The following is a 24,365-nucleotide window of genomic DNA, read 5'->3' as shown; positions in this document are numbered from 1 at the left end:
GAAGAAAATAAATGAATAAAATATACTATTTATTATAAATGTAAATAAAACTGTTATTGTAATAAAAATAAAGATAATACACAAATTATCAAATTTATTATTTTTAAATATAAAGATGCATTTTTTTTAGGTATTAAATGTAAAAAATTGTACAAAATTTCACGACAATTTCCATCACAATTAGTACGGTTTTGTCCTATGCTTATCACGGGCTTTTCCATTGGATTTAGCAATGGATTTGCGTTCCGAATGCCTTGGAATTGACAGAGACTCAGGACTTTGCTTCCACAAGTTTAAAACACTGCTCTCTCCTCCAGTTATCATGCATCCACTCTAAATATTTAAAATAAATTGACATAAGATTATATTATCAAGTATCAATAAAACAGTAATTATTAAAAAATTACCTTCGAATGAAGCCAACTGTCTCGTACAATTTGTTTGTTTCCTATAAAATCATAACATATTTCCATTCCATCACTATCGACAATCACTCCAGATAAATTTTCGCTGAAAAATAATTATCATTAAAATACAAAACTCTCACAATAAATTTATTCAATTCAAAATTTACAATAAATAAATAATTCAGGTTTTTACGGATCAAATCTTTTTTTATGTCAATTTTTTATTTCAATTCAGTGATTTTTCGCCATGGATCATGGTTTCTTCAGGCATCTAATTAAATACATACAAAAATTAGTCATGTTATATAAATATAAGGTAAAAGACCCAGTTAGTTATTGATACTTGCAATTTTATTTTAATTAAAAAAAAAAAAAAAACAAATTAACTCTAATAAATTAATAAATATAATTTTTGAATGATAAATTTTAAGAAAATTATTTTTTTTAGAACATTTCATTTTTTTAATTAGAATAAAATTGCAAGTATCAAATAACTAGGCCAGTGTCAATATCTGGGTCTTTTACCTTAAATAACAAACATATTTTAAAAAAATTTTTCAAAACCAAAAAAAAATTTTTTTAGATATACATAACAGCATTTAAAAAAAAAAATTTGGTTTTGAAAAAATATTTTAAAATATGTTTGTTATTTATATTGTATATAACATGACTAATTTTTGTATGTATTTAATTAGATGCCTGAAGAAGCCATAATCCATGGCGAAACGTCGCTGAATTGAAATAAAAAATTAGCATAAAAAAGATTTGATCCGTTATAACCTGAATTATTTATTTATTATATTAACTAGGATCTGAAATACGTCGTACGATGGTTTAAAATTTACTATCATAATTAATTACCCTTTCACTGAACTCGAACCAGTTAGTAAAAATGAATGATCTATTGACTCAGATTTGTTCATTTTAACAAGGTAACAACTATCTGGATCTTCATTCTAAAATAAATAAAATTAATTAATTAAATAAAAAACTGAATTATTAAAAATGAATAAACAAGTAAACTTACCAAAAAATTGGCAATACAACTGCGGTTATATTTAATAAAAGGTGATGCATCCTCACATTTCCACATCTGGAGTGAATGAGTATGTGTGGTACACCAAATATTACCATCTTCTAGCCACCCTACTCTATCCTGAAATCAAATAATTATTTTAAATATTTTATGTAAATTTTTAAGAACACCGAGTCGAAAAAATGAACTTAGATGAGCTTAAATCAATTGCAGTCTCACCACAGACGATTCAGTATTGAGAGAATAGTTAAGAGCAGAGTCTTCAGTGGTTTGTGTTAAATCAAAAATATTTATAAGTCCATCGGTACTTCCCGAAGCGAGGACATTTTCTTTTTCACAGTGAAAAGCTAAAGATGTGACATCATCCATGTGAGACTCCCAGTACCCGCCAAGTAAATTATTCTTGCTGTCAAACTTGGAATTATTAAACCTGATGTCCCAGAATAGAATGAATGCATCTCCACCGATGTGCTCAGTACCTGCAGCAACGAGCCTGTCGTCACAGCTGATATCAAAACTGGCTAGTGGTTTTAATTTTCCCTCGGACGAATTATCTACCCAAATAATTTATTTAATAAAGCAATTGTTAGACAGAGTATCTACTGATTATAAAAAAGTAATACCTTTCAACTTGGCAACAGGTTTGCCTTTAGCTCTCAAATCACATGCAGTAATACTTCCATGCTTGGTAGCAGTATACAAAATATTTTTTGAACCATGACAGAATTTAACGCCGACAATTGGTGACGTGTTGTGATCTAATTTTAAAATTTTTGATAAATGTTCACCGACATTGTAAACAACGCATGTGTAGTCAGATAATGCGGTGCAAATACGGAATTCTGGTTCGCTATAATTAAAAAATTACTTTTAAGAATTTTATTTAATTAATAAATTAAATATCAGGAAATAAATTACCTCTGAGTGCCACAGATACCAAGTATATAATTATCTTCGGTGGAAATAGTATCTTCCATTGACAATATCATCTCACATCTGTTGATACTCTTATTGCAAATGTTATTATCCTGTATTTCACCATTTTCTCCTTCTCTCTTTTCGGTATTTTCAATCATATTTGGCATTTTTATAAAATATCATTTACTAAAAAATCTTCAATAAATTTTTAATAATTAAAAAATTCACTTTTCAAAAAACACGCGTTAGCGTTTAAAAATAATTTAAGTATGTAAAATAGGTTATGATTCGAAGATCGCAAAGACCCGGGAGTTGAAAGCGCATGAGTCAAAAATAATTATGAAAATAAAGTTAGCCAACATTTAAAAATTTTTTTTTATTGAAAAAATGATTACAAAAAAAAAAAGAAAAAAAATTTTCATTTGTAAAAAACTTTAAAAACTGTTAGTGCAATTTTTTAAAAATATTTTTTTGTTCTAATTTAATTATTAAAAAAAAATCAAAACATTATAAATGTCAGCTAACTTTAGTGTCATTGAAAATAAAGTTAGCCATGTAAAAATTTTTATAATTTTTTTTTATTAAAAAAATTAAAAAAAAATTTTTCAATTGTAAAAAAATTTAAAAACTATAAGTGCAATTTTTAAAAAATATTTTTTAGTTATAATTTAATAAATTAAGCAAAATAAAAAAATCAAAAATGTCGGTTAACTTTATTATTATAAAAGTACTTCGTAATTACCCTGCAAGATGGAAGAAGAATAATCTTCCCGCGTGAGTTTTTTTATCGACCCGCGGAAATTTGAATATTATAGACAAGAAACAGCAGGTGGCGCTGAGCTAGCCGTCAGTTTGACAATTGTAGCAGGAGAGCAGTTGCTGGCGCGAGTTGTTCGATAAAAATCAGTCGTTGACGAGGGGCTGTTTTGGCGTGGTCGTGAAAAGTCGTCTCAGTGATCGTGAAATACATTATTCTTCACCAGTGAATAAAATCAGTGACTAATTAAACCACCAGTGGTTGCTGTTTTTCCAAGTGATTAACCGAGGTGAGTATCTCTGGATAAGCTTGTCAATTTATCTTGATCTTGGATTTAATATTTACCAAAACGTCAATAACAAAACTCGACGAAATATCCGTAGCTGTTAGGACAGAGCAAAATTTAGGATCAGCTGTATCCTTCATCTTGACAATAAAATGACCCAGAAAACAATTTGGCGGGTTGGAAAAAAAAATATTGGTAACAAAATAAAAAAACAACTTACCCTGAATTGCACCTGCCAAGTTTAGCCGGTTAAAGTATGTAAAAAACGGTCGATTGCTGGCTGGCTGAGGCCAAGGTTAATGCCAGAATCTCAGTGCATAATCTTAAGTTTATAGTTATTAATTTAAAAAATTTAAATAATCATCGCAGCCTCGAATAATTTATTAATTTAAAACCTAATAACTTAATCTGTAATTTCAGCGATTGACGTTTATCCATTATTATGATAATACAAATTGGTCTGGTCTGGTCTGATCTGGAATAGGGAGAGCTAGAAAATTAATTGCTAATGAAGATGAATTGTTGATGATGATAGACAATAGATACTTACATTCCCGAGATGAGACAAGACTTGTATTAACTCTGCTCCTTATACGGATTCGAGATTTTAATTGAATTTCACTTGTCTGTCAACTAAAATCGGGTCGGAGGATCAAATCACCCTGAGCTCCCTGACATGGCTGGCGTGTTCATTATTGATGATTAGCTGGATTAAAATCAAAGGGCGTCGAGCGTTGATCTCATGATCTAAGCTGGTCTAGCGCTTTTAGCCAATAATAACATAATACAAACTAAGCGCTGTCTGATTAGTTTGATGTGACATAATAGCTCGATTTTATTATAGATTATATGGTTTTACCTTGTGTACACATGTGAACACGAGTATCACTCTGTCGGACATTTAACAGTTGTCGCCGTTGCTGTAGTCGTTCTGCTCGTGGTCAGTTTATTGAGTCCCGAGCTGTAATTCAATTTGAGTACCGACTACGTCACCTCTCATCAACGGCATTCCATTCTCTCTCTCTCGCTCTACACGAGATCACTAATATAATTCTGATTCAATCATTAGATTATTGAACATTCAATCGATTATTTATGTTTATTATACTTTTAAGTTCATCCACTGACTAACTTCCATCCGCAGACTTAACTTCAACAATTTTAAATTTACCGATAAAGTTTATCTTAAAACTTTATCATAAGTATTAAATGTTGAGAAATTAGGAACTGTTTGTCTAAAACTGAATTCTACGGTGAAGTAAAATTAGCATTGACAACAACCACCGCAGGAATTTGTGACCCGACGCGGAAGTCAAGATTTGTTGAGTGTTTTCAAGCTTATTCCAACTTCTATTCGGTGATGAGTCAAAAGTTTACTTTCATCAACATAGCATAGAATATGTATTATTAAGAGAATATGCAAAATTTTGTGGCCAGTGTATTTATACGATAAAATGGGTTTTTATGGTTAAACTTGGTATCGTTGGAAAAGTCTTGAACTGGAGTTGTGCTTTTTTATGGTTTCATATCATTCTCACCAATAGTCAATTTATGATGATAAGTATTCAGGCTGCATTCGAAAATGCTCTATCTCTACATACATAATTAAGAAATGACTCTGTATCTCGTGAAATATTGACATTTTTGAAGATATAAGCTCATCCCGATGTTACACTCATCAAGACCTTTCATTCAAGTACTCACATCAATTTTTCATATATTTATATGTATTATATATATAAATATATCAAAGTGCATGTGGGTACTCAAATGAAAGCTCATGATGAGTGTAACATCGGGAAGAGCTTATATCTTTAAAAACGTCAATAGTTAAGAAAATACAGTGCAATTTAACAGATATCTTGTGAATTATTGATATTTTTAAGGATATAAGCTCATCCCGATGTTACATTTATCAAGACCTTTCATTTGAGTACCCACATCAATTTTTTATATATTTTATATATTTATATATATTATATATATGTATATATGTATATATGAAAAATATATCAAAAATACATGTGGATACTCAAATGGAAGCTCTTGATGAGTGTAACATCAGGAAGAGCTTATATCTTTAAAAAGGTCAATAGTTTAGAAAGTACAGTGCAATTTAACGAATATCTTGTGAACTATTGACATTTTTAAAGATATAAGCTCATCTCGGTGTTACACTTATCAAGACCTTTCATTTGAGTACCCATATAAATTTTTCATATATTTATATATATATTATATATATGTATATGTGAAAAATATATCAAAATGCATGTGGGTACTTAAATGAAAGGTCTTGATGAGTGTAACATCGGGATGAGCTTATATATTCAAAAATGTCAATAATTAAGAAATTACCCTGTATCCTGTGAACTATTGACGTTTTTAAAGATATAAGCTCATCCCGATGTTACATTTATCAAGACTTTTCATTTGAGTACCCACATCATTTTTTCATATATTTATATATATATTATGTATATAAATATATGAAAAATATATCAAAATGCATGTGGGTATACTCAAATGAAAGCTCTTGATGAGTGTAACATCGGGATGAGCTTATATCTTTAAAAATGTCAATAGTTAAGAAACTACAGTGCAATTTAACAAAAGTCATTATTTAATAAAGCAAAATTTTATTTATTTATAGTTTTCAAGTCACGGCAGTCACATAGTGACTGCAAGATTGCTACTATGTATTATTCTTTATCAACTTGTGTTGGATTAGATTCCCTATTAAACTCTTGATCTCGGTATTTGGTCTGCTCTGCTAGAGATCTTATTACTTAGAGCAGTTTTCATCTTGGATTACATTGACCTACGGTTGTACTGTATTATTACCGCGGAAGCGAGCTATTTTTTTTTTATTTCATTATATCATTATATTTATTTACACACTTCCTCATCACTGGAGATTTATCATCACACATCACACCACATAACGCATGCTCATTTTGCTCCACACATACTATTTTCTTTTTTTTTACTATTTTTCCCTCTTAATCGTATTATTTACATCTCTAATCATACTATTTATTCACCCATTCATGATATAATAACGTTGAGAAAAATTACCCAAGTAATTTAATATCCACGTAATGGAATATTTTGTTTAAATATAAATAAATAAAATACACATCCTAGTTTTTTACTATTATTATAATTATTAAATCTCGGTATCCTTGAAGCTTATATCGTCTTGTCAATCTCCGAGTATACTTATGTTCTTGTACCTATCATATGTACTTATGCTTATATTATGTCGTATATATATATATTTATATAAAGAGCTTACGTCATCGCCAAAGCAACGATACTGAGGCATGAAATAACTTTTACCCCAGTAAAGCAAAAAGAAATTTTATGTATCGACTTAAGACGAAAAATAACATAACTGCTTATACTCTTCTTCTTTTTATTATTAGATACTTACTTTTCTTCTTTTCTTAAGATGGAAGATATAGAAAAAAAAAAAAATGGAGGCGTTTCGCTACAGTTTCTTCGAATCTAGCTGCAAAGTCCGAAAAGCATAACCGAGGATTAGATGATGGGAAAAAAAGTACATCAAGATTTACTGAAATGAAAAAATAAATATGTCGGAATGAAGATACGATTTATGTAGTTACGCTGGTCGCGTTCTTTACGTACACCTGTTCCTCGTTTCGCTCTCTTTCGTTTCTTTATTTGTATCTCACTATTCATAATAACTAAGTACTCGTATCTTTAGATTTATATTTATTTATTTATTTCTTGTTTGCCTAGCGAATGACCGAATTGATTATAGTCATTATTATTTTCAGTTCTAATGATTTAACAAGTTACTAATTTCAGTCAGGTCTATTCACGCGTTTCTTTTTTAACATTAAAATAAAATTAAAAACTAATGAAGCAAATAGTTGATTATGAAATATGAATGCTGTAAAAAATTTAATATAAAATTATTAATTTATAAAACATAGATCTAGTTTGTTGATGATTGCGTGCAGATTCAAAGCGACGCTCTACGAGAAGAATAACAGAATAATTGTATTAAAAACAGGCTTTGTATTACAAAAAAAAATTATTAATTAATTAAGTTAATGGTTTCACAATGTAGGGTGAGTTATTAAATAAACAATAGTAATAAAATAAAATGTTTATACAGTGAACTAAATCGGTTTAGCCATCGGGTCAATCGATGACGGCTTGTGCCAGTTTTTATCACTTAGAATCTGCATCTGACCTATGTACATATAATAAAGACTTTACTTATATTCATGCTCTATATATAACTTTTGACCCTGATGTTAAAGTTAATATCACACTTTTTAAGGTCAAAAACACAGTCACTTTCTTTCAAACCAAAATAAAAATCACTACCATAGTACTCAGTAAAAAATTTTGCGTCATTGCGTCAAAAAATTTTGTGTTAAAAATTTTTGCGTTAAATATTTAACACTTTTTTGTGTAAATTTAACATTTATTGTGTTAAATTAACACAGAAAAATGTTAAATTAACACAAAAAAGTGTGAAATATTTAACACAAAATTTTTTGATGCAATGACGCAAAATTTTTTATTGTGTATCATTTTAGTAAAATTAAATTCCTACACTGAGAAAAAAAAAATTTTTGTCCAGAAAAAAATTTCTTGACTCAAGAATCGTTTAAAATGAATTTTGGTTTTTGACAAAAGAATATCAATATCTATGATGATAATAAAATGTTGGCATTAATTTTGATAGATTAATAAACGAATAGGTTCACTTAAATTAAACAAAAAATACTTCGATTAATTCGATCAATTCTTGAGAGAAGAAAATATATTCTTGAAAATTATCATAATATATATTCTTGTGACAAGAAAATTTTCTAAAAAGTAATACTTTTTTTTCTCAGTGTATAGTATTAAAAAAGTAGATTATAAAATTTAAAAAAAAAAACTATAAGTGAGAATTGAAAAATAATATAAATACAAAGTTAAAATTAACTTGCAATGATTAGCAAAATTAGTTTTTATTTAAATCTACTTAAAGTAAATATTCAACTGCACAAATTAAAATTTAATATCAGATTACGTTGGTAGGAATAAATATTATGGCTAGAACAAAATTAATTAAAATTATCCAATCCAAAGGATTGTTAATTAAAACACTTTTAATTACCGATTTAAATTCTAAAATAATAACCTACTAGCATAAATTAAATATTAATTGGCTCAGAAAATTTTTTCAGTGTAGCATTAGATTTTCTTTAAACTTATAATCAAAACTTTCCGTTAAACTTTATATTTACATAAAAACTCGAGATGGATATTAAATTATTTAATTATAAAATATAAGTTTTTAAAATATTGTAAAGTAGTTTTACCAGTGGAGAAAAAAATAGTTTTCTCTACATATACTTTTTAAAGTTTTAGAGATCCAAAGTAGAAGTGGATCCCTCAAACTATTTTATCTCGAGATTGATATTATATATATATATATATATACTTGCAATATGTAAAGATGCAAACTCTTGAGGTAGTAGAAGGATAAGTGTTTTATTATACCAAAACAAGCCGATATATGTCTAATATAACTAAAATAGAGTTCAAAAGCACAGTGGTTTTATGTACATACTGATATGAGTAATCTTGTGCTTGCGCTCGAGTATGTAATATAACTGGTATTTCCTCGGGGTACTACATACTATACGTTCTGTATTTTTAATACTCGTTTGCTTTAATACGTCTATCTTTGCATATGATGGTATCGGATATATGATATCATACAGAAGTTTAAATCATTTTTTCTAATACAAATAAAATATTATAATGTCATGGAACTAGGCCGTAGATGCGCATTATTTTTACCTTGACATTTTAACGTACCATGACTGATTATTTTGGCGGTTTATTGAAATCTAGAGCATGACTAATCGCTCTACTCGTCTCAAATTTCAATTAATTATTTATTATTTATTTATCTTCTTACTATATATTTTTTCATTTTGTAAATTAAATAACGGGGTTCGGTATTACGTGGGAAGATATCCGGGATCTGAAAGCTCATGTGTTTTGAACATATGTAACCTTTTTTTAAAGATTTTTTATTACTTGTCTTCATGATCCCGTATTCCGGTGGCTACACTTTATTTTGTTATTCCGAAACCGCAGCGAAGCGTAATGTATAAGGAGACGGCGTCATCGACACGTGTGATGCTGGAGACAAATAATAATGCACGTTCTTTCTCTCAAGACTGGTGTGTATGTGTAGGAAACACTATAAGAGGGCTTCAAACTACTGACTAGACCATTTTGTAAGGTTGTGATTACAAGATAAATAATGTAAATTTTTTGCTATTCTTGTTAACTCAGATTTTTAGCTACTATTTTATTGTAAAATCAATTAATATTTCTGTTCAGTTATTTAGGATTGAGATTTTTTTTAGAAATTCATTTGTAAAACCAATCAATTTGTGTCGTAAATAATTGATACGGCTCAGATGACTCCAATTTTAATCCAAGAATGTATTGATTTGAAAAAAATATTTTTTTTTAAGGTTTGATTCTTGAGCTTGATGGTTTAATAAATTATAAAGAATTTCTTTTTCAAGCGAAATTTCACACCAAATTTTAGTGATTTGAGACTCCTCTATTTTTTGACGACAAAAAATTAACTGTTTTTTTTTGTAGTATTATTATTAAAAAAAAAATAAAATTAAAATTAAAACATATTAGAAATTTTATTCTGGCTCCAAAATAACTTCGATAACATTTTTTGATTTTAACGCCAAAAAATTCATACTTGTGTTGTTTTTTATCGAAATTTTTTAGGCATAAATTTTATCATAAATATTTTTTATTGTAAAATTTTCAAATTTTGACATTTGATGAACGATCTATAGATACAGTGATAATCTTTCTAAATTTTTCCTTTCTTTTGATATTTTGCATTAAGAATAAAACTAAAAAAAAAAAAGTAAAAGTTTTTTGATTTTCTATGACCAAAAAACGATAAAGCTCGAAATTTTAACAATTACTAAAATTTTGTTACCGAAATACTAAAAATTATCTTAATTCTCTTTAAAGTGTTTAATTTTTGAAAAAAAAAAAAAAAAATATTTTTCAAGATAGTTGTCATAAAAATTAATAGTTATGCATGATAAAATTGCAAACATGGGTTAAGCTATACAATAAAAAAAAAACTGTACACATTCATTGCATAAATTTTTTCTTCTATTTCTTCATACCAATAATTCTCAACTTTTTTTTATTATTTAGATTTTCTCTTCAGCCTGAAGTAACTAATTTTAATATCACTGATTTTTCAGCGAAGAGTAAAGAGGTCATTTCATAGAACTGTACTTCAATAGAAGTTTACTCAGTTTTACAAATACCGAAAAAAACATGTGTGGTTAAATTATTAATATAAAGTCCCAGTGATTCATCATCAGCGCAATGCATACATTCTAAAAAAAAAATTAGAATGAATCAAACGATGCTACCCAAAAAATTAATAAAACTTTTATTTGAAGATAGCGTTTGGGTGGGTCGAAAACCACGTAGAGAACTTTAAAAAAACTCTTTAATGTTTGTAGTCTTTGTTTTTTTCTCATTCCACGAATTTCATCGCCGGCCGAGCACCAAAATCGATCAAGCTTTTGCTCAACTCGGTCCGCTGGTCAACGCGAGTGGAGCACCAGCATCTGCAAGAGATATTTCTGGCTTCTCTCTGCTCTGTACTCATGTGTTCTCGTTCGCGTCACTCTCCACGTATTACGTTTGTGACCCTCTTCGTAATGCATGAAACGTAGTTCACCTCTTTCAATGTCCGAATTGATGCCGAGCTTCAATTAAAAAACAAAAAAAAATGTATAATATATTCTGCGGTGAAATAAAAAATCAGAAATTCAATTTTAAGGTTTTAAAAAAATTTTTCGACTTATAAAATTTTAAACAACCGATGGATAAACGGAGAATCATATTTTCTTATCAACTCGGGTGAATGCACAGGCAATGTCCTGACCGGAAATGAGATATTTGGACCGTCAGACAGAATTAATGAGAACAAAATCCACCGTCACCGCAGAAAGTAAAACTTCTTCGGGTCAACTCGTTAATTCTTTATTTAATATTAAATTTATATGTTTGAACTTTTTATTTTATTTCATAAAATTTTTCATTCAATTTGCGCAGAACTGAAAAATTAATAATTTTGTGCGTTTGATTTAAAATATTTGCCATTAGTTATTTATTATTTAGTTTCAGTAAACGAATATTGGGATTTATAAAACTTAAAGTCAAAGCTAAAAATAAACCGGGAGCTTAAATTGTTTGCTAGACCAAAGTATGATCCATAGTCGTTACATATATTTATGTGTACATAGGGCTTTTAAAGACAGGTATGTTTTTCCCCGGAGGTGATAAGGTTGTTCACTAGACCAGAATTTCAGCCGAGGGCGTTAAATTTTTATGATCCCTGTCGGGAATCTCTGGGTCTTTAAATTTTTTTTAAAATCAATATTAACCCTCAAAGACTCAAAGACATTGTCAGAGATTTTGTCAACATTAATCAACTTAAATAATTCAACTTGAAAATAAGCTCGTGATTTTTTTTATTTTATTATTTTTATCATATATTTTATTAATAAAAGATAACTTAAGTACATTTTTTCTCGACAAAATTTTTAAAAATTAATATAAAAATTTTATTTTAAAAGTCTGGAAGCTGGAAATAATTAAAGGTTATAAAAATATTAAAAATTAAAACGCATAAATCTTGAATAAATATATAAAACTTTATTTTATTATTATTTAATTTTTTTTGTTAAAAACAAAATTATCGTGGGTAAAATTCAACAAACAAAATGATAAATTTGCAGAAAACACAAAGGTCAACGAACTAGAGATGAGTTTTAATAGCAGAGAATTCGGTGGGAAAGTGTCAAAAAAATTTAGATAAATATAAACTCGTGGTATTTAAAATAACAAATTAAAATTGCTAAAAAATAGTTTTAAATAATTATAAATTACTTTTTTTTTCTCATTTATTTTTTTAACGAGATAATGAAGTAGTCGGAGAAAAAAAATCATTCACAAAGGATTCCATCAAGTCTAAGTAGCTTTGTAATCGAATTCCGTTAATTAGAAGTTGTTCTATAGAAACTAAAAGACCTATCCTTCGAACCCTGCCTCAGTCTAAATGATTAATTCAGCTGATCTGCGGGAACGCGAAAAAAGAACAACAATATATTTTATTTACACGTATCATTTTTATGTACATTTATCTAAGTATTATTTATACAAGTCAGAAAATTTCTCACGTGTGCTTAAGAACAATCTATTGTATAGCATAAGTACCGCGGAACTTATACTTTATACTTCGTAAATTAATATATCAAATAACTATACAACTTTTGTATATTTCGTCGTGTTTGCTTGGAATAACTCCAGCTTATTTTCTCTCCGTATAAATTTTCTTAACAGTAAAAAAATACCAAGGTTAATAAAGTTTATTTTTTTTTTCATAATATAATATTATATAATATAAAAGGTAATATTCTTATTTAAGTTTTCAATCTATAAAACTTTTTAACAAGTTTGATACTGAATTTTCAGTACATACAATTTTTTATTTCAATGATTTAATTTCTAAGATGTATTAAAAGTTTATTATAAAAAAAAATTGTCAGACGAGACATGAATTTATTTACACTTCTGAAAGTCGCTCACAGTTTCCCACATAAAATAAATATATAAATAAATATGAAAAAAAAAAAAAAAAAAAAAAAAAAAAAAAATTGAAAACTTGAATAAGTTAAGCGATAGAATATTAAAGCAGTGCTTTTACGATGACGGATTTGTAATTGTGATTTAAGCCGGTGCATTCGAGTTAATTGATAGAAATTGCTAACAATGAAAGACCGACTTGACCCATTTAAAAGTTACACTGTGAAAAATAATTCTTTAGCATTTTGCATTAACCCGAGTATGACTCCACAGCAATACTCTGTAATTACTTAACTAAGCTCTTAAAAAAAAGACAATAAAAAAAAAATGATTTTTCTCTGTTAACGAAATTACTCATAAAACTTTTAGTGAAATGTATCAATTAAAATGATAGAATATAAAATTAAACGCTAATGAGAAGTCACATTAGTCAAATTAGAGCTTAGCATATAATGATCATTTGATTTCTATAATTATAATGTTGTGCTCCCGCTTTATTACTTCTCTGCTTCCTTGGAGAATTTCTAGGTGATTTATATTCTTGGTATTGTTATTATCAATATTAATATTTCTTCTTGTAGTTTATGGAGACGCAAATGAGTCTTGTGTTAATTCTAGTTGATAATGATAACTATAGAGTGTACGGACGACGAGAGTGAAAATTTAACTGCTGGTTGATGCTGGCTGATGCATCAAAGGATTATTTTATGAAAAATTATTACAGCATTCGGTACATTAGACACACACACGCCGGACTTAAAAGCATGCATGAAGACGAGTGTGTGATATGAACTTTGTGATGGCCAGCATGTGGGTTTGGGTGTCTGTTATGGTCACTAGGGAGTGCAGAAGACGTGGGTTTGATGCTTGAGTGACATTGCGCTGCTCATATCAGGCATATAATACAATTATCGATGTTGCTACAAGGATTATTATAATTTTGCTTTACATGTATGTCCATTTAACATATTTAGATGTAAAATAGCTGCTGGAACAATTCAAAATATTGAAATACTTAAGTAATTATAATAAAAATTTAGACATCTGTTTTAATTAAAAATTTTTTAATATTATTTTATTAACAGCCCGTACGTATATCTAGACTGATAAAAAAATTAAAATGAATAAAGAGAGAAAATCTTGGACCAAAAACAACATTTTGAAAAATTTTATGATTTTGAATCAGAAATAATCTTAAAATAAAAAATATTTCTTGGTTCAAGACAATTTTGCCTAATTCTTAAAAAATATTTTCTTATTTAATTTAAGGAATTTTTTCTTTAAGGACGTGCCGAGAAAAAACTGTTTTTTTTTTAATTTTTTTGAAATTTTGAGTACTTATACCCATAAGTATGCTCTATACACAGGAATTTTTTTAAATAGTCCTTAAGGCATTAAATTTTGAAATATTTAGCATTTAAAATTTGTATATTTTAGATACAAAACCTATGCTGACCGACGTTCAAGCGAACGTTTTATTAAATATCAATCGTACTTTCCTTAGGATTGTTTTAAAAAACTCAGAATCATTAATTGAAAATATAACAAGTATTTTTTATCATAAATAACATAAACGAGCGGTATTCATCTTTAAAAAAAAAATGTTTGAAGTTAGTGACTTTAGATATTTTACGTGAGTGGAAGTAGGTGAGCGATAGTCTGTAGAGGCAGCGCTAGTGCGTGAGAAAGAACCCAATAGCCATAATCTATTGGTGTTTTTTTCTTCTCTAGAAACGTCCTTAAATTAAGAGTTTTTTTTTCTTGTATATCTATTTAACAGAATTTTTTAATTTTCACCAACTATAAAATGTCTGATTTATTTTTTAAAATTTGCGTACGTATCAAGAACGATGACAATGAAATAATTAAATAATTTTATCCTACCCTGAACAGAATCATTAGAATAAAAAAATTACTAATTTAACATTTATTTTATTTAAGTGAAACATTAAAATTTAACGCTTCTGGTTTTCAATTATAATAAAAAAAATTAAGAATAAATTATAATTAAAAATACCAAAAAACGGTTTAATAACCAATCAAAGTAAAAAGTACGGAATATTTTTCAATTAAAATAAGAATTAAGTGATCAATAAAAGAATTAATTTTATTATAAAACATAATTGAGACTTTTTGAGATATTTTTGTAATAATTTCTTTGAAAAATATCTTCAAATAAAATATTTATAACAATTTCATCAAGCATTCTATTCTTGCTTCAAACTTATTTAAAATAATTTTATTTTATAGCTTAATTTTCTTTTAAAGCGTGTTTTTCAGTTTTTTAAACTACAATTTACAAAAATATCGATGAGGAAAATTTTTGTTTGATTAATTAGGTTGATTTCATCAATATTTGTAGCCAAGAGATGATAAAGTAGTTAAAAAGCAAAACAATGGCTTTGTTTAACGAAGCACTCGAGAGTTGATAAGTACAACTTAAGTACGAGAGCAAGTAAAAAAATAAAATTTAAAATCGACGCTCAAGAAGTTAAGTAAGGGAACAAAGTTCGCGCTCAAATGAAGGAGATTTATGGCTAAAAAATGATAACCTTATTTTTATGATTTTTTTTTTCAGAGCGCTATATCTAATATGTATAGTTCTACGAGTAAAACTTGATCCATAGCACTCGCAGAGCAGGAATAATCTTTTGTCATCATTCGTTTGTTGACGTCATGAGTTTTTCCTGGGCTATTGCCAGGCAGCCAGTGAACTCTTTTTAGAAATACTATCAAAAGCCGGAAACAGAAAAAGTAAAATAACACTTTATTGAAATTATCTTAACTGACCCGGTTCATTGTTTATTTTTTTTATTGCATCTCCATCTACATACTTAATTTACGTTTATTACTCCGACAAAAACTTGAATTTTTACTTTTTTTAGCTCATAAAAAAATACATAAATTTTTTCGGTACTTTGAAGTTTTAAATTAGAGTAAATTTTTTTTTATTAAGAATTGTGACTGTGATACTTCTGATGTTGAATGGTAGCAATTAACTAATTATTTGAATGATAAAGTTATAAGTACAGAAAGTATAAAAAAATGAGTAAGAATAAGAAGCAAAGTTGTAAGCGAACAAAGTAATTTTCTCTTTGTACTAAAAGTATTGTCGTCGTGTATCAGTAGTTATTCTGTGCAGAAAAAACTCTTGCACTACTTGCGCACAAATAAAAGAGTCAGGTACACATATTATGTATTATATACAATATACAATGTACGATACACGATAAATATATATTACAGATGTATATAGTTGACACACGCGTTTGCTCGGGAGAATGCGATTAAATTGAGTGATAATACAGAATAAGCTTAGACGAGTAGAGGGCAATTCTGGGTTCTTATACTTGATCACGTTCTTCTACTCCTTGTTACTTTATACTGTATGTTCTACGCTTCTATTCGTAAAAGGGTCAAATCGAATGTAAAATAATACTTTAGAATAATACATTTATATCACCTATTAATTTAAATTAAAAAAATAAAAGTTTGGGTGGTTAAATTATTTATAATTGGAGATTATTTATAGTTGAGGAAAATGAAAAAATAATAAATTTAACATTTAATTTTGCGGCTTTAAATTGATGTCTGGAGTATAGTAAGGGAATGTAAAAATTGCTAGGCAATTTTCCGATCATTTAGCCGCCTACGGTTTTCATCAACGTTCTGCCATTCTGTTATACGAGGGTGACAAGCTGAAGCTTCAGATACATCTAGTGTGAGTTGTGAAAAAGTGTTGGGTCTACCAGACACACTTTATCATGGTATATAGAGTTCTACTTACATACATTTGTATGTATGTGTAGATGCCCGGTATAAATGTGTGCCGTATAATATAAGAGAAAAGGGATGAGGTGTAACGAGTAGAGGGTTTTAAACAAAGGAAGACTTAGAGCTACTGGAATTTTTTTTCCCTTTCATGACAAGACAAATATATAGAGTGATACGTCATATACCACTTTCTCTGATGCGAACTTATAGTTATCTTGAAAAAAAATTTATTTTTCGATAAAAAGTGATTGAATTTTTTTAAGAGAATATTGTTTCTTCTATTAAAAATAGATTAGCTTTTTTTTCTGAAGAATTCTGTCTTATCTATGGAAATAGTTAAGTTGATTAAAATAATTTTTATTTAATTCAAGTGAAGTTATTTGCTTATTTTCTTATAATACTTCAAACAAATATTGATATTTTTCTGTAAAAAAATTACTATATTGAAATGTTTATTTTATCAAATTTTTGAGTCAAAAAATTATTCTCTGGATATAATTTTTATTTTTTTGTATCTAAAATGGAGTTAAAAATTTATGAGTTTAAAAATTTTGAATTTTATTCATTTATTTATTTAATTTGAATGCCAAGGCAATGGCCGAATGGCAAAAGTACAAAAATATAAGAATATAAAGTACATGTAAGAGTATAAACGTCTCTAAATAAATATTGTAACAATATTAAGATTTTGCTAACAAATAGTGAAAATCAAAAGATTTAAGAAATATCATCAGTTTTTTACAATCAAAAGAAAAATATAAGGTGAAATAAACGTAAGCAAGAAATTTCTTAAAGTTCCAGTTTTAGCTGAAGAGAAGGCAAGAAGTTTTTAAAGTGGGTATCAGACTAGGTTTAGATCTAAATTTATAGTTTATAGCACTCCAATTATTAATGATTTGAGTCATCATCGGTGAAGCCGGGACTCAAGTTCTCCTTAAGCTCAAGGTCATGGAAGAATTTGTAGGCTTTTGTCTTGAAAGTATCTATGCTAAGTGCATTGGTGACATCAGGTGGTAATTCTCTCCAGAGGCGTATCGATGAAATCAGAAATGAATGTTCGAGAGCGGTCAAATACAGAGAGCGTTGACTGTAGTGCGTGAGAAAGAAACCAATAGCCATAACCTATTGGTGTTTTTTTCTTCTCTAGAAACGTCCTTAAATTAAGAGTTTTTTTTTCTTGTATATCTGTTTAACAGAATTTTTTAATTTTCACCAACTATAAAATGTCTGATTTATTTTTTAAAATTTGCGTACGTATCAAGAATGATGACAATGAAATAATTAAATAATTTTATCCTACCCTGAACAGAATCATTAGAATAAAAAAATTACTAATTTAACATTTATTTTATTTAAGTGAAACATTAAAATTTAACGCTTATGGTTTTCAATTATAATAAAAAAAATTAAGAATAAATTATAATTAAAAATACCAATTGTTTGTAGACGGTAGTTGAGAAATTAGGAATTTTAAATGTGATATTGTTCTGTTTGGCAGCCACTCTCTCAGAACGTCTAATATCTGGTGACTCTTCGACAAACATGCTTCTGAGGAATCTAGGTTCACCAGAGTTAAAAAGTTTGTACAAAAAACAAGCCAAGAAGTAGTACCGCTTCGATTTGACTGTGAGCCATTGTAACGAGCGTCTATGAGGTGTTATATGCTCATCACGTTTCAAATTGAAAATGAATCTTATGCCATTATTTATCAGACGTTGTAACTTGTAGTCTAATCTTTTGGATGTATCTATCAAGACCAAAGAGCAGTAGTCGATGATTGGAATAACCATTGCTGCGACCAACAATTTCCGGGTTGAGGTGGATAGTATATTTTTCCTATATTTGAGGCTATTTAGAGTACAATAGACTTTTCGAGAGTAATTTTAAATTATAAATTTAATTTTTAGGTAAAAAATAGAAAAAAATAGGTTGTAATTGAAACGTTGTGATTAAAAATTTTTAAAATAATTTTTAATGATGAAATAAAAAATTGAGGAATTATATTCTTATGTAATAGAAGAACTTAAAATTTTTTATTTAATTATTAAATCCAATAAATAAATTTAAATCATTTGAATGAAATAATTTTGTATTTTAATTGACTGGATATAAACTTATTAAATTAGTTTAATTGAAAGTCATCGTGAAAAGTGATTTGTGAAGAAAATACTAGTTGATAGGAAGGTATAAATATTTTTATTAGTATCAATGATAGAGAAGACATGATTAATTTAAAAGATATTACAAGCTGTCATTCGAAACGCTTTCTCGTCAATAACTATAAAAAAATAGATTGAGATAAAAAAGTTTAAGGCTTTATTTCTATTTTCAAATCTCACAATATCATGGTCCAGTAAATCGAGGGTAACTGAAACTAACCACCATCATCTTTGTTGACCTAGATCAATTCACAACAGAGCACGGGATTACTACTCTGTACTGACAAATTAATTTTTTTTTAAATTATCGAAATAGAGTGATAAAACGCTTTAGTGAAAATGTGATCTAACAATAGTATGAATGATAATAATACGTACAAAAAAAAATACTAAGCAGAAAAGGAAATTGGTTTTCTGAGAAGCTTACAGTTATCTTGTTCCAGTTACTTTGCATATTAAACTCTAGTGCGCAGGTTCTGGACCATGAGATCCTGGATAGCTGTTGACCTACTTAATTCTTGACAAAACATTAATATATTGCACGCCTCATAGCGCGAAGCACGTGAGGTTGTGCTTTATATACTAGACTCATCAAGGTCAAGCAATTTTGTGATCTTTAAATGCCTCTATCACAACCATATTACACTTATACAATGATATAAGTAGATATACATCGAAAAAACACTTAAATTAAACCATCTTTTACTTTTTAAAATCATTTCATGTTGCTATTTTGAAAAAAAAAAAAACGTTTTGAAAAAAATTTTATGTGGACGAACAAATTGATATTTCAAGACCGGACCTTTTTTATTAGTTTAAGAATTCGATGAACTGGGTCCGTATTTCATGTCAGTGGCCTAGTTTACATATTTTTTTTTTTAATTGAATTTTTATTAAAATTCACTACGATACAACCGTACAAAGCCAAATAAACTTTTCTTATTTGTCACGTGAAAACTATGGCGCCACTTGATCAAGCTAGATTTTTTTAGACTGCGTGCGCATATGACAAAAAAAAGGGCGCTGATATTTAAAAAAAAAAAAATAAAAAATACTCTGTAAGAAATTACTTAATTATAATTTTTTTTTTTTTAATCAATTACACAATTAATTTTTTTCTTAAGAAATGAATGAGCGTTGTAAGGCGTGCACTTTTGGATTTTCCAAACTTTACTTAATTTAATTTTATTAATTACAATTATCAATCAACTCAAATCAATTACCCAATAACTTAATTTCTCCGGAAAAAACTCTCATCTAGAAATATTTTCTCTTTAAAACTAATTTATAAAATTATCAAGGTCTCAACATCATTTAAATTTACAACTAAATAAATTTTCTAACTCTTTAAAGTTTTGTAATTTAAGTTCCGTAATTTGGTTTTAAAATTTATTATTTCATCATAAAATTATTTTTTCATCAATAAAAATCGTTTATCGTATTTTTAATAGCTCTTGCCGTCCATTTTTTTAACTTTTAACTGGCTTAATTATTTTTAAACTCTGTTTAACTTTCATAGCAACCTAAAAAATAATTTTATCAATTTTTAATAGAGCTATTAATGTCAAACTAACTTACTAAGTAGAATTACTTGTTTAATAAAGCATCAAAGTACTAGGCTATCAAATGAAGGCTATCCTTATAGACAGTAGTCTTCAACTTTTAATAAAAATTACTTCGTATATTTCTTTTTTAATTGAAAAAAAAGTACAACATTAACATTCAATCCAGAATTTGAATAAATTTATACTCGTACAAAGTTGTAGCAAAAAAAAACTAACATCAGAACCAGTAAAAGCTTTTCCGAATAAACTAGAAAATTTATTGCAAAGTTACTTTGCCGAACAATCATTGTTCATTGTTCATTACTCTTTCGGTAACAATAAAATACATCCTACAATACTTGGTAATATCTTCTTTAAAATTGAAAGTAAAAAAATTCTCTGCTATATACAGTAAACTGCCAAATCTTTCATGTCTTCTTTCACTTAGAAATAATAATCCATCCTGCCCACATTCTTTGTCATCTCATCCTCTTTGATACGACACATCCGAAGAAACTATGTAAAACTATCCGCAGTGATGACAAATGGCCGCGGCGTTTTCTACTGACATACTATCATATACGATGCATACATGTATGTACAGAATAATCGAAAAAAAATTCCTTCAGAGCAGACGTTTCTTTGCATTTAAAACCACCTTACTCATACTTTTATTACATAGACCGCTTTCGAATACATCATCCACTTGCGTTATCTCTTATTCTCGCCCTTGTTACTTTTATTTCTTACATACTGCGTACTCTACTGTGTACCAACTTGTTTTATTTTATTCCAGAATGACGATGATGATATATAATGGACGTAAAAGATTAATGTTCGCAGGAAATGCTTCAATATCTTTTTTTCAGCCTTCAGTCTGCGCAAAGTAGATTTAGCAATTTAAAATATTCAATTTTCGCTGATACCACATTACATTACTTTATTTACTCGCATAATCCTCAAGAATATTCATCATCAGGCTTTTATTCGTAAATCGATTGAATCGAAACGTAACGAGAATTTCGGAATAATATTCTGTTACACATTTTTTTTTGCTAAATACAGTTTTTCCACAGAGTTTATTTGCTAAAATAAACATCGCTAAAAATCACCGTAAATTATTGACAATTTTTTACCAGCGCGTATTCACTTACACGTTTGTTCAACTATTATATTGGAATACTGCATCCACCCAGTACATCACATGTATATGTTATAGAGGATAGGAGGGTCATAACACACCCAGTACTTCGATAGTCTCGATAATTTCCAATTGATAGTCGGGCGATTAAATTGAATGGTTCTTCTGTCATCGATAAACGCCATAGTCTGTAATCATAAAATTTTCTTTCCTCTTTTTTTATGTACACGTAAATAAATATACCAGCAACGAATCTATGACCGAGTAAAATATTTTATAAAAATCATCTCGTTAAAAAAAAACTCGAGCTGTCAATCGTCCACTTCGGTGGATTTAAAATTAAATTTGCTTGTTTTTTATATATTTTTTTTTGTTTTTAGGACAGCTTATCAAAAATTGAAATACTGTAATAAAAATTCATGAAAATGCTTGATATTTAAAATAAAGCTTTACAATTATTTATTATTTGTATCAATTAAATATTATTGATTAAATAAATATTAATTTAAATAAATAAAAATCATTAAATTTTAAATAAATGACAAATAAAAAGAACAAATTTAAAATTAAAATTTAATCAAAATAAATTTAGCAAACATGATAAATTTTCTCAGTGATTAAAATTATTCCAAAAAATCTCACATGTCGAAAATTTGAAAAAATAAAAGTAAAATTAAAAAAAAAATATTTTTTTTAGATCTAATTTAATTATTGAAAAAAATCCGAAGATAATTTAATTTATTATTTACTAAATCAAAAAATGTAGGTTACTAAAAACCTTCTTTGATATATGCTCCACCTTTTGATATACATTTAATATAAATTAATCTGGCAGTTTGTTCAGTTAGGCACTTGAAAAAAACTTTTTATTTATCATCAGTATAAATATAGATTTTTGAATAGTTTAAGTTTTTAATATTCATTGATATATTTGAAGTTAGTGAATAATTCACTAAAATTTCTTCACCAATAAAATATAATCTTCTACTTCTAACGCATAGTAATATCCAGATTGTAGAATCAAAGACATTGTTTACTGTTGAAAATTCAAATTTCAAGCTCTTGTGATGACCCAACATTCTTTTCTTCGGTTAAACTTAAACAATATATATGCTAAACCATCTACAGGGTATTGCTCTGTTTCTTTGAGCTTCAATGAGCATATTGAACTCTACGTCGCTTCTCTTTAGTTTTTCAGTATATAGCTGGTGTATTGCAAGTCTAATCATTTGAAGTAACCTTTGACAGTAAGTCTCTCGGAAACTGATGCGTCTAAGTTGACCGAATATTGGAGAAGTAGCTCTGCACGAGCTTGTAAAGTGGTAATATTAGCTCAATTGTCAGCCTCTAATTATTGCTCAAAGGAATTTCTCCATCTCCATTGTACTCGTTTAAAATACTGTGATAACAATCGTTCTAATAAGTTGTTCCCATAAGTTTACATTATTATTATCACTTTTATTCCATTTTTCCACTTGCTTTTATTTTTATAGAGTCTTTAAAAAATTTTATCGCTGTAGATGATGAATTGTTAAATTCTGACGATATGTAACGGGTTTTATGTGAAGACATAAATTACGATAAGTTTTGTTACGGTTTGTAAACTTTGCCTTTTTTATATCATTGAAAATAAAAACAGTTGTCCTATAAAATACAATAATCTTGTACATTTTTTTAATTAAAAATTTCTGACAATAATTTATAAATTATTTCTTCTCAATTTATTAATTTTTAAAAATACTATTTAATTAAATTAAATTGAAATAATAATTTATATCTAAAAGTAAAACTCCACCTATTCTAAACTAAATATTTGATAGCTATACCTTGAATTTATGTTTTGAGAAAAAAGAACACAACTTGACCCTTAAAATGATCAACCCCCTGCTATTTTATCTTCCCAACCAATATAAGTCAATGTTTCTGGTGGGTCCTCTAAAACAATTAATAATCGTATTATTTTCCGGAAATTGATCTAGAGAATTAATAAGGAAAATACGCAAAGGTAGACCATGACATAAATTCCCAAGTACCAGTATGAGATACAGGGGTCGGTGAAATTGAACTTTCATTGGTGCACGTAGAAAACATATTTATCATGATCGTGAGTGAGGGATCATGATGCATATAGACGTCTGGCTGGTCATAGACATTGTATACGTCGATGTATGTTATACTGAACATGTTGACTCGTGAATGCCCTCCATTCATGCTCATACTACCTGATATGACGACGATACACGTGTGTAAAAACTAAACCTGGTGTGGTTAATCGTCGCCCGGGGATTTATACTTGTAGTAGCTTGGCTATGCTTGTCATAGTATAGCATTAAGTCTGCACTACTACAAGTATAACAATCTCTGTACACATTAGTAGTACAGTCTTGGCACGTTCATCTGAGAATTACTAACCTCAGTCTTCTTTTCTTTATCACTTTTTCTTCGTTTAACTAATGCGAAGATCATTGACCTTTCTCAACCTATACATCCCAACTTTTAACACTTGCTGACAATTTTATAACAAGTTATTTTAGTTTGTATAAAAAAAAAAATAAAATAATAATAATTCTATGAAATCAAAAGTTTTTATCAAGTTTCAAAAAGTATTATTATTATTAGTTGTCCAACTGTCCAGCACTTAGTGTACCTA

At 28.0% G+C, this 24,365-nt stretch overlaps 2 protein-coding genes and 1 long non-coding RNA gene across 6 annotated transcripts in view; 1 reads left to right on the top strand and 2 right to left on the bottom strand.

Moving 5' to 3' along the window:
* Window positions 1-103: 103 nt before the first annotated feature.
* Window positions 104-2,668, bottom strand: LOC123268516 (WD repeat-containing protein 89). Its single transcript, XM_044733668.1, has 7 exons — window positions 2,362-2,668; window positions 2,067-2,293; window positions 1,663-1,997; window positions 1,435-1,563; window positions 1,269-1,363; window positions 408-510; window positions 104-333 (listed from the first exon to the last, which is right to left on the bottom strand). The coding sequence occupies exons 1-7, from the start codon at window positions 2,526-2,528 to the stop codon at window positions 181-183; spliced, it is 1,209 nt and encodes a 402-aa protein (XP_044589603.1). The 5' UTR covers window positions 2,529-2,668; the 3' UTR covers window positions 104-180.
* A 575-nt stretch (window positions 2,669-3,243) lies between these two features.
* LOC123268484 overlaps window positions 3,244-24,365 on the top strand; it is a 36,624-nt gene continuing 15,502 nt past the window's right edge. For 2 of the 3 annotated variants that reach the window (XM_044733590.1, XM_044733588.1), the window contains exon 1: window positions 3,244-3,407. The gene's annotated coding sequence lies outside the window, so the exon portion shown is untranslated. Of the gene's footprint in view, window positions 3,408-18,369; window positions 18,690-24,365 lie in introns of all 3 variants that reach the window. The other variant, XM_044733589.1, reaches the window with a different exon arrangement.
* Window positions 3,370-5,030, bottom strand: LOC123268556. Of its 2 annotated transcripts, none has more exons than XR_006510251.1 (3): window positions 3,955-5,030; window positions 3,625-3,894; window positions 3,370-3,445 (listed from the first exon to the last, which is right to left on the bottom strand). It is a non-coding gene; the product is annotated as an uncharacterized LOC123268556 (long non-coding RNA). The 2 variants fall into 2 exon arrangements; XR_006510250.1 differs by having other exon boundaries at window positions 3,625-3,879.

This window comes from Cotesia glomerata, linkage group LG7 (genome assembly GCF_020080835.1).
Source record: "Cotesia glomerata isolate CgM1 linkage group LG7, MPM_Cglom_v2.3, whole genome shotgun sequence".
Classification (NCBI taxonomy): domain Eukaryota; kingdom Metazoa; phylum Arthropoda; class Insecta; order Hymenoptera; family Braconidae; genus Cotesia; species Cotesia glomerata.
Note: the sequence above shows the minus strand (reverse complement) of the source record. Positions and strands in the feature narration are given on the sequence as shown.